The sequence below is a fragment of the Pantherophis guttatus genome, chromosome 3 (assembly GCF_059756535.1).
Source record: "Pantherophis guttatus breed Tessera chromosome 3, ASM5975653v1, whole genome shotgun sequence".
Classification (NCBI taxonomy): domain Eukaryota; kingdom Metazoa; phylum Chordata; class Lepidosauria; order Squamata; family Colubridae; genus Pantherophis; species Pantherophis guttatus.
In genome coordinates this window covers 2,478,507-2,491,940 of record NC_142065.1, presented here as the reverse complement: position 1 = coordinate 2,491,940, position 13,434 = coordinate 2,478,507, and the positions used below count along the sequence as shown (strand labels likewise).

Sequence of the window (13,434 nt, the reverse complement as noted above, 5' to 3'; positions counted from 1 at the left end):
CGTTTTTCACACTTAACTACCGTTGCAGCATTTCCCCACGGTCAACGTGATCAAAATTCAGACTCTTGGCAACGGACTTGCCAATTTACGACGGTTGCAATGTCCCCGGGGAGCAGGGAAGGGAGGGGATGTCACGTGACCCCCCCCTTTTTATGACCTCCTGACAAGCCAAATCAGTGATGGGAAACCAGATTCACTTAACAACCATGTTAGTTGCTTCACAGCTGCAGCGTTTCGCTTAACAGCTGTGGCAAGAAAGATTGTAAAATGTGTGTGTGGGGGGGGGGGGGGGAACTCACTTAACTGTTTTGTTTTAGCCGTAGAAATTTTGGGCTCCATCGTGGTCATAAGCCGAGGACTATACCTCCATTATAGCTTTTAGGAAGTGAATGACATCGCGTTGGTCACGCCCACCCAGGTTTTGTGGCTCCCGCTGTTTTCTTTTCTGTGGGATCTCCACGTTTCAGGCATGAGGTTCCTTGACTGATTCTCTGCTTTTGAGAGCCAGCAAGGTGATTGTGCCACCCTTCGATGTTCAATAATAAGAGCCTGCCCATCCTGATCATAATTTATATGTAAATTGGATCACTCAGGAGATTTTACAATCTGTTCTGAGGCAATTATTCAGCAAATCTCACGGTGTCAAGCTGAATACTGCAATTCCTGAGGTTTAAACTTTTATTCTTAGTGGGCTAAAATGAAGATGTTCTTTTTCCTTCTGGTGCTGGTCTGCTGATCATACCCTGAGCCCAACACAGGGGCCTACAACCTTAAATACTCAAAGAGCCATTTGGACCCGTTTCCCACAGAAAAGAAAACACCGGGAGCCACAAAACCTGGGTGGGCGTGGCCAACTCGACGTCACTCACTTCCACCAGTCACATGACACCTCCTTAGCCACGCCTACCCAGCCGGTCATTAGGGCAGAGAACCAGTTGTTAAAAAACACCGGGAACCACAAAATCCTTTTGACACATCTCTCTCTCCCCTCCAGGGGTGAAATGCTCCCGGTTCGGACTGGATCACCCGGTCCAGTAGCGATGGCGGTGGGTGGTTCGGAGAACTGGTAGCAAAAATCCCTGCCCCCCCATTGCCCAGCTGAGCTGCGCAATCATCAGAGGCTTTTTTTTTAACTTTTAAAAGCATTTTTTTCTACAACCTCTTCCAACGAAAAAATGCTTTTAAAAGTAAAAAAAAAAAAAGCCTTTGATGATCACGCGGCTCAGCTGGGATCGTCAGAGGCTTTTCAAAGATTTTTTTCTGCAACTTCTTGGCTGAAGAGGTGGTAAAAAAAATGTTTTGAAAAGTCTCTGATGATCCCAGCAGAGTTGCCTGATCGGCCGAGAGGCTTTTCAAAGCATTAGAAAAAATGCTTTGAAAAGTTAAAAAAAAAGTTGGCCATGCCCACCCAGTCACATTACCCCCACCACTACCAAGCCACGCCCACAGAACCAGTAGTAACAAATTTTACATTTCACCCCCTGCTCCCCTCCCTCCCTCCCTCTCTCACCCCCCCCCCCCACTCTCTCTGTATCTCTCTGTCTCTGCCCTGGCCACTTCTCCATCACCCACCATTGCCCTTACCTTCTCAGGCGAGGCAAGAAGTGACTGGGAGGGGAGGGCAAGGGGCAGGGCCAGCCAGTGGTGGGATCACCTGACAGGGAGCCAGGTGAGCAGAGGCCCAAAGAGCCGCATGCGGCTGACCCCTGGCCTAACAGGACGCTTAAAAAGAAAAAGCACATCAAACTACAGAGGTGGCAGTTACAGGTAGTCCTCAATTTACGATCGCAACTGAGCCAAAACTTCTGTTGCTAAGTGAAGACCGTTAAATGAGGCTTTGCCTCATTTTAGGACATTTCTTGCCGCAATTGTTAAGTGAATCACTGCCGCTGTTTCGTTAGTCACAGGGTTCTTAAGCAAATCTCCCTACCCCATTGACTTTGCTGGTCAGGTGGTCGCAAAAGGGGATCACATGACACACACACACACACACACACACACGGGACACTGCATATATATGAACCGGTTTGCCAAGCGCCTGAATTTTGATCCCGTGACTGTGAGGTTACTGCAAGTGTGAAAAACAGTCGCAGGTGACTTTTTTCAGTGCCATTGTAACTTTGAATGGCCACTAAATGAGTGGTTGTAAGTCGAGGACTACCTACAACAGAGATGGGGATATTGAGAGGTAGACAGAACAGAACAGAAGACCAGAGTTGGAAGGGACCTTGGAGGTCTTCTAGTCCAACCCCCTGCTCAGGCAGGAAACGCTATAACATTTCAGACAAAGGATTGTCTTCATAGTGGTCAGAGAGGCTCCTGGAATTGTGTGTGTGTGTGTTATAAACAAAAGGAGTGTTGTGTACTTGAGCTGCTTGTTCCCTTCCCCGATCCAGGAACCAACAGATGATGAGAAGGCCGGTGTCCGCCGTGGGGTACAAGAGACCCCTGAGTCAGCACGCGAGGATGTCCATGATGGTCCGTCCAGAAGCTCGGTACAGGGTGAGCTCAGACTATTTATTTTCTGGGGTGGGGAGGGGGGGCGGGATCTGGAATAAAAATAAGGAGCGATGCGAAAAATAAGTACCAGAAGAGCCTCACCTGAGAAAGGTGTGCACTCAGTGGACAGACAGGCCCACAGGCCCTGTAAAAAAAAAAAGTGATTTATCTGTGGAGGTCACTGGTCTTCAGCATCCTCTGTGGCCTGCAACTGTGTGAAGAGTACAAGTAGTCCTCTACTTACGAAAGTTGACTTAGTGATCATTCAAAGTTACAACATCCCTGAAAAAAATGACCTAGGACCAGGGGTGGGGTCTGAATTTTTTTACTACTGGTTCTGTGGGTGTGGCTTATTTTGTGGGCGTGGCTTGATGGTCATATGACAACTATTTAGGATTTAGCAGAGGTACTGGTCTACTCATTTGTTTTCTTTTACCACTGATCAGCTGTAGGGCAGCCCTTTGAAGCCCCGCGGCAAGAGTTTAAACAGTTTTTTTCCCTCTAGCCATCAGCTGGGACTCAGAAGGCAGCAATAGATTGGGGGTGGGGCCAAATAAAAGGTAAGGGGGGGCAGAACCGGTTTGGTGATGTCATATCGTCACCGCTACCGGCTCGGGAGAACCAGGCCGAACTGGGAGGAACCCACCACTGCCTAGGACCATTTTTCACACTTTTGACTGTCCCCATCGTTGCCTGATCAAGATTCAGATAGTTGGCAACTGACTCCCATTTATGACAGTTGTAGTTCCCCGGTGGGTCGCGTGGTCCACTTTTGTGACCACCTGACGAGCAAAGTCAATGGGGAAACCAAATTCCCCTAACAACCATGTTGCTAACTGCAGTGCTTCGCTTAATAACTGCGGCGAGAAAAGTCATAAAATGGGGCAAACCTCGGTTTTAACAAATGTCACACTTAGCAACGTAAATTTTGGGCTCAGTTGGGGTTGTAATTGTTAAGAGAGTTTTGCCCCGTTTTACGACTTTTCTTGCCGCATTTGTTAAGTGAATCACTGCAGTTCTTAAATTAGTAACACTGTTGTTAAGTGAATCTGTCTTCCCCATTGACTTTGCTTGTCGGAAGATTGCAAAATATGATCTCATGATCCCAGGACACTGCAAGCATCATAACTGAGCCAATTGCCAAGCATCTGAATATAACTCACGTGATGACGGGGATGCTGGAATGATCGTAAGTATGAAAAATGGTCATAAGTCACTTTTTTCATTTCCATTATAACTTCGGTCACTAAAGGGAACTGTTGTAAGTCAAGGACTACCTGTACTGCAGACTACTTCTGCTGAGTGCCGGCTGCCAGCAGTTTCGCAGTTCGAATCTCACCAGGCTCAAGGTCGACTCAGCCTTCCGTCCTTCTGAGGTCGGTAAAATGAGGACCCAGATTGTTGGGGAAAATACGCTGACTCTGTAAACTGCTTAGAGAGGGCTGTAAAAGCACTATGAAGTGGTATATATGTCTAATGTTCTGCCCCAGCTACGGACCCCAAAGAACGCAGCACACACAAAGTCCGTACAAACCTTAGTTTATTAATTAAGGACTACTAATGAGTTTTCTTAGTAGTTGTTCGAACACAAGTATAGTTTAAATCAGTCTTTTCGGAACAAGGGCTGTTAATTTAACTTCATTAACAGCCGACAAGAATCCAAAGAATAATAACTCAATTCTGAGGCATGGTATTTCAGATAACCGTAATCTTACTGTGGTTGGCAGAATGCTCAGAAGCAATTTGCAGGAAAACTGACGAGAGAGAAACAAAAGCCGAATCAAATGTTTCTGGAATCAAGATGCGAAGGAATATGAACGAAGTTTTTTCTTGCAAATTGCTTCAGTCGGCGTTCCTCCTTAAATAGGCTAAGGGAATGGCCAATTAGCCCCAAGCCTTACTCTCGAGGAGACCTCCTCCTGAGGAGCCACTCCTGCCTTTTGGCAGCTCTGCGCGCTCGTGCATCGAGAAGAGGCTCCTCCTCTTCGTCCTCTTCACTTATGGGAGCTTCTGGAGGTTCTGAAGGCCCTGGTTGAATCTCTGCCTCTGCCACCACATCTTCTCCAGCCTCCTCATTGTCCGACTCGAGCGCCAGCTGCACAGGCTGCTGGCGCAGCACCACACCAGCCTCCTCGCTGTCGGAATCAGCTACTAGCTGCACAGGCCGCTGACGGGCCACAACATCTAAGCACTATTGCTATCCTTAAAATTCCTGGGATCCTTATCTAATTCCTAGCAGGTGCTAACCATGAGTTGAGAAGATTCTTGTGGGACTCTGATCTAAGGCCTTTATTAATTGTCTCACATTTAATTATCAGTTATAAGCCGTCCCAATGTTGTATCTTGGCATGTCTTACAATAAACCCAAAATAAAGAAAATATTTTCAAAAACAAACCTAGAAAAAAAAATCAACAAGGAGTTTAAAATACGGGACACCCGTCGAAATAATCGAGTATTGAGCTCTGCTGAATCTGGACTCTTTAGGCAGAAAACATTGTCCTGCTGGAACTGGATATGCCCAGTCGGACCACGCGGGATTATGAGGGCCCGGCCATCGCCCCCAAAGTCCAGGCAGCTCTAGAAGCCGCTTTGCAAGACGAAGATGAGATCCAAGTGGACGCGTCCACTTTTGAGAGCACGTCGAACAAGAAATCTAAATCCCGGTGAGCTGGTATTTTAATCCACTATTCTTTTGTAGGTCTGAGAAGTTGGGTGGCTGAATTGGGCTGGCTTCCAGCCCCCTTAATTGCGGGGGAGATATTTCTATTAAAAAAAGTATCTGCTAGAGATGCAGGAATTTCTGAAATAGAAGACATTGAGAAAGCCTAACACATCCCTTCAGCCTCTGTAAATGTGGTCAATAAAGGAAGATTCGTGTATATGTAACCCAGTGTTACTACTCAGTCTTGGCAGCTTGAAGACGTGTGGACTTCAACTCTCAGAACTGAGAGTTGTAATTCTGGGAGTTGAAGTCCATGAGGAATTCTGGGAGTGAAATCCACACATCTTTGAATATTGGTAAAAAAAAAAAAGTCAGTTTGGTCTGGTAGTTTTTGTGCTGGCCTAGAAACTGGGAGACAGTGAGTTCTAGTTCCACATTATATATGAAAGCCGGCTGGGTGACTTTGGGCCAATCACCAAGAGATGGTGCGTTGTAGTTCTGCCTTGGGCATGAAAGCCAGTTGGGTGACTTTGGGCCAGTCACCAGGAGTCAGTGAGTTCTAGTCCCAGCTTAGGTAGGAAAGCCGTCTGGGTGACTATGGGCCAATAACCAGGAGACTGTGAGTTCTAGTCCCACCTTAGGTAGGAAAGCTGGATGAGTGACATTGGGCCAATCACCAGGAGGTTGTGAGTTCTAATCCCGCCTTAGGCATGAAAGCCAGCTGACTTTGGGCCAGTAACTCACTCTCAGGCCAACCCGCCTCACAGGATTGTTGTAGGAAAAAATAGGAGGAGGAAGGAGGATTTAGATATATTCTCCAGCTTGCTATGTATATGCTATGTATAAAAATAATAAAGGCGGATGACAATCCAGGCAAATCTTTGCAAAGGCACAAACCCAGTTAACTTTTGTTAGCCATACATATACAACAAATAAAATTCTTTGTAAAAATACAATTTTAGATCATTTGTCGCCTTTGTTTTGCTTTCTGCCCGTGAACGCACCGTGCTTTTTATTTATAAAGCTGCCCCTTCATTCTCCTCTATTTTGTATTCTTCAGGCCTAAAACCGGAAGGAAGTCTGGCGGCTCCCCCTCCAGCGCCTCCAGCTCTCAGCTGTACCCCCAGTCTCGCGGGCTGGTCCCCAAGTAAACCCGGTGGCTCCTGCTTGAGGGCGGGGCTCCCATTTGGCCGTCAACGCAGAGGCAAGTTAACAACCTGCAAAGGGGGTTAGGACTTTAAAAGAGGCCAGAACAGCAGCCCCCAATTCTGCACCTTGGTAAGACAGGTTTACGAGGGCTGCCTTGTCGCCTGCGCAAAGGAACGATTTGCTCCTTGGGCACTGCGGTTGAAGGCGAAGGAGCCTTTAGTTAGGAAATCAGAAATGCATGAGTTACATTAGTGTGTGTTAGAAGCCAAGAGAAGCACGGGGTGGGGTGGAGGGTATCTCCTCTCCCCTCCTCTCCCCAGTGGCCTTCTCTCTTCCTTTTACGGTCTTTCTCTAGCCTCTGGCTCTCGTCCTCGGAGCCGAAGGCAAATCTCGTTGCAGTTCACCTCGATGACGCCCGAGAACAAGGTTGAGAAGTGACCAGACGGATTTTTTTGCTAGCCATGATGACTTCCCCTCCCCACTCCCTTTTCCATCGAAGGACTGGATGGATGAGGGTCGGATTGAAAACGCCTCCAAATTGGGGAAAAGAGGCGAGATCGAAAGACAAGCCCGAAAGAGCTTTCGGTACAAATTGCAAAGAGGGGGAAGGTTTCAAAACCCGCTCTCCCGTTTTTTCTTTTGGTAATAGAAGGTAGGAAGTTCCATCAATCCTTGGCTTGTTTACAAGGAGGGATTTTTAAAAAAGGTTCCAGGTGGATTCCTGGAGACCTCAGCCACGAAGACCAGCAGAGGCTACCTGGTCTAACAGTCGCCTACATCTCACCTTCCTCTCCTCTCCATCTCATTCTCTACAACAGAGGTCCCCAAACTTGGCAGCTTTAAGACTTGTGGACTTCAACTCCCAGAATTCTCCAGCCAGCATAGCTGGCTGGAGAATTCTGGGAGTTGAAGTCCACAAGTCTTAAAGCTGCCAAGTTTGAAGACCTCTGATCTACAACCTGAGAGTTTTCAGCGACCGATGCTTCTTTGTCTTCCACTGTAGCTTCTCTGACCTCGCTTCTTGTCTCCAGTTTCCCTCCCTGGAAGAAATGACACCTGGGGAGGGGGCTTCTGTTGTCCTCTCGATATTATCCTCCTCGCATTAAATCAGAGCCAAGCTTGAGAGGGGGGGACTCCCAGGGCAAGTCTCCACATCTTATTCCAACTCCTGTCCTCTTTTGCTGCAAATTTCCTAGTTAATAATAGATACCAAGCAGTGGGTGTGGAAAAGTGAAATGCTGCTGAAAGGGGCAGGGGTCCAACGGCTAAAGACTGTCTCTCCCACCACCACCACCACTTTGTATTGTTTTATAGTTCGGTTTGTATATTTAACATGGTTGCACATTTGCAAGTTCGGTTGTGTTTTTTTTTGTTTTTTTACGTCGACGGTCGTTAACTGTGAATATATTCTCATCAGATCCTTCTCCGAATGTTTTTCAACCTCCATGTTTTTCATCTGTATAAGCGTGTACGTCTAACTGATCTCAAGGCCTACTCTTAAGCGTAAAGGGTCGTCTTTGTGTCCTTGTTACATCTTGAGTCACTCCTCTTTGGAGGGAGGAGGTGTAAGAAATCCAGTCTTGTGCCCCCCCCCCACAATAAGGACACCCCGAGAGGCATTTTGCTGGCATGGTGCCTCAGGAGGCCGGGCATTGCTCCCCAACCCTCCTGCTGTTGAATTTGCCAAGTACGTTTCTGGAACGGTGAGCAGCTCGATCAGCCATGAATCAGAGGGGTATTTATTTGGCGAGCTTCTTGGTCTTTTAGAATCGTACGAAACAGATGCTGTTATTCTGCCATTTCCTATTTTGTGGGGCTAATTCCGTTTGTAATTAAAAAAAATAATAATTGACTGGCTGGCGGAAGTTCAGTAATGAATCCAAAGATGACGATGATAAAAGTATGCCATGATGAAGCCACGTGCCGGCTGGTTGTTTTTTATTGTGAACAGGCAGGGCAAGAGACCAAGGTCTGATCAGAGCCCCCACCGACTTGCTTGGCAAGAATTCAGCGGAAACAAGAAGCGGGGAGCATTGAACCGTTCCCCTAATGGCTGCATTTCTGACTTTGAGACACTTTGAACCATTCGAGTCCCCCTGCTTTTCCCACACCTAAAACTTTTCTCCATCTTAACCTTTCACGTACTGTCTTCTTAAAGAGTGTTTTCTGAAGCTGGCACCCTCCCTTTGGAAATATTTTAATAAGCCACGGCGTCATCTACTGTCGTCTTATTTAAGGCAGCCCTTCCTGACTTGGTATCCCTAAGTACGTTTGAATTGTTTCTTCATATCCCATGCCATGCTGTGAATATTAAACGTTGGTACCATGCTAAACCAATAGAGCAGGGTTCTCCCAACGGTGGCAACTTTTAAGGCTTGTGGACTTCGACTCCCAGGATTCCCCAGCCGGCATCGCGATGCCGGCTGGGGAATCCTGGGAGTCGAAGTCCACAAGCCTTAAAAGTTGCCACCGTTGGGAGAACCCTGCAATAGAGGATCTATTAAGGCCTATGGAAAATGCATTCACTGGGTTCCTTACCTGTGTGTAAGTCCCATTGGAGTGAATAATCTTCCCTTGGTTCCAGCGGGACTTGACGGGATATGAGAAGCGCTACTGTTTTTTCTGCAAGCAATGTTTCCTTCCTGGGATTGTACCTAACCGACTACTGTTTTATCTGTACATAAAAGAACACTTGTCAATAGTTCTTTTTTCTGTCCATGGATTTAAAGCTTGTATCTCTGTAATAGCCTCTCTCATCTAGGAATGTAAAAGTGCTCCTGCAAAAAATATAATAATAATAAAAAAAAAAATCATCTGGATTTATTGTATGTAAAATAACACATTTCCTGGGTGTTTTGCAATGTTTTATTTAACACCAGACGTATATGCCAGCATTATAATTTTATAATTGCATGATGCAATAAGATTTTTAAGGATAGAATAAAGAATAGAATAAACAGAGTTGGAAGGGACCTTGGAGGTCTTCTAGTCCAACCTCCTGCTGAAAAACATTAAAGGTCGAAAAACATTAAAGTTTAGAACTGTAAACCTGGAGTTTCTTTCTGGTAGCCTCAGTTCTATGCAGGGCAGGAGAATCCACGCCTATGCCTTCCTTCCTGGTGGCCTGGAGATACCCAAGAACCGGCAGAGTAGAGAATAACGGGGTTGGAAGCGACCCTGGAAGTCGTCTAGTCCAACCCCCTGCTCAGGCAGGAAACCCAGACAAGTAGCTGTCCAGTCTCTTCTTAAAAACCTCCAATGTTGGAGTATTCAGAACATTGGGAGGCAAGGAGTTCCACAGGATAGCTGTCCTTAGGAAGTTTCTCCTTAGTTCTAGGTTGCTTCTCTCCTTGGTTAGTTTCCGTTGTTTCTTCTCCTGCCCTCAGGGGCTTTGGAGAATAATTCGACCCCCTCTTCTTTGTGGCAGCCCCTCAAATATTGGAAGGCTGCTATCATGTCACCCCTAGTCTTTCTCTTCATTAGATTATTCAATTTGGAATTGAGCTGGAAGGGACCTTGGAGGTCTTCTAGTCCAGCCCCCTGCTCATACTATTTCAGACAACTGGTTGTCCAGTCTCCTTTTTAACAACCTCCAGCACTGAAGCACCCACAACTTCTGGGGGCAAGCAGTTCCCCTGGTTAATTGTTCTCACTGTCAAGGAAATTCCTCCTTAGTTCTAAGTTGCTTCTCTCCTGGATGAGTTTCCACCCATTGCTTCTTGTTTTACCCTCAGGGGCTTTGGAGAATAGCTCAACTCCCTCTTCTTTGTGGCAGCCCCTGAGATATTGGAAGACTCCTCTCATGTCTCCCCTAGTCCAGGGGTGGACAACTGTGGCCCTTTTACAACCTGTGGACTTCAACTCCCAGAATTCCTGGCTCAGGAATTCTGGGAGTTGAAGTCCACAGGTTGTAAAAGGGCCACAGTTGCCCACCTCTGCCCTAGTCCTTCTCTTCATCCAACTAGACCTACCCAATTCCAGCCACCATTCTTCGTATTTTTTATCCTCCAGCTCAGTGTTTCTCAACCTTGGAAGCTTGAAGATGGGTGGACTTCAACTCCCAGAATCCCCCAGCCAGCGCTGCTGGCTGGGGGATTCTGGGAGTTGAAGTCCATCCATCTTCAAGCTTCCAAGGTTGAGGAACACTGCTCCAGCTTCCTAATCCTCTTTGTTGCTCTTCTCTGCCCTCTACTGGTTCCCATCGTCCACAGCCACCAGCAACGGCCAGGAACCTCCAGCCGGTTCCCACACCTCGGATAGGAAAAATAACCCCCCCCCCCCGGCCCCATCTCCGTCCATCCTCCAATCGGGCTTCCCTGCGGCCTAACAACTACTAGGGCGCCTGGGCCCGTCGCCCTTTACCCGTGATGCCCCTCGGCAAGTGGGCGTGGCCAGCGACCCGCCCAAGAGACCCGCATTCCGGCAGCGGCGCCACTTCGTCTTCCCTTCTTCACCCCCCCCCGCCACCACCCGTTTCGTTTCCGGGACTGCAACTCCCGTCGTGCCCTGCGCTGGCTCGCCTTCGAACCCTCCCTCCCTCCCTTTCTGTCTCCCTCCACACCGCTCTCGCTAAACGCGACGCAACGCAACGCAGCGCGCGCGCTCCTCTCGCAGATCGGGGCGGGCTGACCCTCCGCGGCCACCGTTCGGGCCTAGCGCGCCTCCGTCACACAGGCTCTCTTTTTCTCTCTCTCTCTCTCTCTCTCTCTCTCCTCAGGCGAGCGAGCGCCATCCGCCCCTCCTCCTCCTGTTCTTCATCCTCGGGCTTTTTTTTTTTTTATTTTAATTTTTCTCTCTCTCTCTCTCTCTTCACCCCTCCCCCATCTTCCTCTTCCTCCTTTTCCCGCCCGCCTTTGCGGGAGAGACCTTTGACCTCCCTCTCTCCGGTTGTTATGTCGGGCCTCCGCCGCCGCATTCCTTGACGCGCGCGCCCGACGCCGCCTCAGCCGCCGCCGGTTTTTTTTTATTTTGTTTATTTATTTATTTTTTTCCCCCCTCACCTCAAAGCCGCCCGGGGGGTGCGCGCGCGCCCACGCCCTCCTCCTCCTCCTCCCCCCTCCGCAGCCCCGCCCGAGTAACGGTCGCCTCCTCGCGCCAGGCGCGCTCCCGTCCGCCCGCGGCCTGCTCGGGAAACACCCCCCACCCCCCCCACACACACACTTCACGTGCGCGCGCTCGCCCGGTCAGCTCGCTCGCTCGCTCTCCCGCCCGCCCGGAGGAGGAGGAGGAAGATGAAGGAGATGAAGCAACGGAGGAAGAAGGAGCGCACGTGGGCCGAGGCCGCCCGCCTGGTGAGTGAGGGGGGACGGGCGGGACGGGGGCTCAGCCCGAGCCACGTGGGAAAAGGGGGGGTCTCTTGCCCTCCTCCCCCGGGGCTCCCCATCCCCTGAGGCGGCTTGTGGGGGTTTCCACGCTTGGGTGGGGAGTCCTCTGTGTCTGTGTGTTTATATGTATATGTATATGCATGTATACACTTGTGTGTGTGTGTGTATATGCCTTATATGTGTGTGTGTGTGTATATGTGTGTGTATATATGCCTTATATGTGTGTGTGTGTATATGCCTTATGTGTGTGTATATATGCCTTATGTGTGTGTATATATGCCTTATGTGTGTGTGTGTGTGTATATGCCTTATGTGTGTGTATATATGCCTTATGTGTGTGTGTATATGCCTTATGTGTGTGTGTATATGCCTTATGTGTGTGTGTGTGTGTGTATATATGCCTTATGTGTGTGTGTATGTGTGTGTGTGTATATATATGCCTTATGTGTGTGTGTGTATATGCCTTATATGTGTGTGTATGTGTGTGTGTATATATATGCCTTATATGTGTGTGTATGTGTGTGTATATATGCCTTATGTGTGTGTGTGTATATATGCCTTATATATGTGTGTGTGTGTGTATATGCCTTATATATGTGTGTGTGTGTATATATGCCTTATATGTGTGTGTATGCCTTATATGTGTGTGTGTGTGTATATATGCCTTATATGTGTGTGTGTGTGTGTATATGTGTGTGTATATATGCCTTATATGTGTGTGTGTGTGTATATGCCTTATGTGTGTGTATATATGCCTTATGTGTGTGTGTATATGCCTTATGTGTGTGTGTGTGTGTGTGTGTATATGCCTTATGTGTGTGTGTATGTGTGTGTGTATATATATGCCTTATGTGTGTGTGTGTATATGCCTTATGTGTGTGTGTATGTGTGTGTGTATATATATGCCTTATATGTGTGTGTGTACACACACATATAAGTCATATATACATACATACATACATACATACTTACATGCCATGTGTGTCTGTGTCTGTATACACATACACACATATAAAACAATACAAATATCAATCACAATTTAAATTAAAAAAATTATTAAAAGTATTACATTTAAGGCCAATTAACTAAAAAATCCAAAAATTTTAAGAATTCCAAATTTAAAACTCAATTTATGAAGCTAGCCCTGCCTGTCGGAAGAGCAGGTCTTAAGAGCACAGCGGAAAACTATATAACTATATACTATATATATATGCCTTCTTTGTGTTTGTGTGTGGTGGGGAAAGTAAGAGGAGAAAGGAGTGTTCCATATGCTCAAAGCTTTGAGAGATCAAAAAGAATCTGCATATTTTCAGTGTTGGGACCAATGGTATACTTGGCTAAATAATAGAATAAATAGAGGATAAGGTTAGCGTAGCTTTTATTTCTTATTTGTATATTTGGACTGAAGATAAAGTATTGTGTAAGGTTCTCACCGTGATCTATATGTTGTTATATATTTTGTTTGCAAAGAAATATTTTTTAAAAAAAAAATGCTCAAAGCTTTGAGTTGTTTGTAAAAACAATCAAGGCGGGATATACATGCTGGTGTGTTCCTATGTATGCATGCATCTCTAGGTATCTGTCTATCTTCTGTATCTATACATCTACCTATCATCATCTATATCGCTCTATCGTCCATCTATCATTATCTATCCTTCCGTATCTAGATAGGTATCTAGGGATGCGGTGGCTCAGTGGCTAAGATGCTGAGCTTGTCGATCGAAAGGTCGGCAGTTCAGTGGTTCGAATCCCTAGCGCCACGTAACGGGGTGAGCTCCCGTGACTTGTCCCAGCTTCTG

At 47.2% G+C, this 13,434-nt stretch overlaps 2 protein-coding genes across 2 annotated transcripts in view; both read left to right on the top strand.

Moving 5' to 3' along the window:
• Positions 1-9,146, top strand: part of KIF3B (kinesin family member 3B) — a 28,260-nt gene extending 19,114 nt beyond the window's left edge. Inside the window, exons 7-9 of the mRNA XM_087888955.1 lie at positions 2,397-2,502; positions 4,985-5,163; positions 6,223-9,146. Coding sequence (XP_087745081.1) covers positions 2,397-2,502; positions 4,985-5,163; positions 6,223-6,313 — 376 coding nt within the window. The 3' untranslated portion in view covers positions 6,314-9,146. The remainder of the gene's footprint in view (positions 1-2,396; positions 2,503-4,984; positions 5,164-6,222) is intronic.
• Positions 9,147-10,707: 1,561 nt separating this feature from the next.
• Positions 10,708-13,434, top strand: part of ASXL1 (ASXL transcriptional regulator 1) — a 43,771-nt gene continuing 41,044 nt past the window's right edge. The window contains exon 1 of the mRNA XM_087888948.1: positions 10,708-11,602. Coding sequence (XP_087745074.1) covers positions 11,543-11,602 — 60 coding nt within the window. The 5' untranslated portion in view covers positions 10,708-11,542. The remainder of the gene's footprint in view (positions 11,603-13,434) is intronic.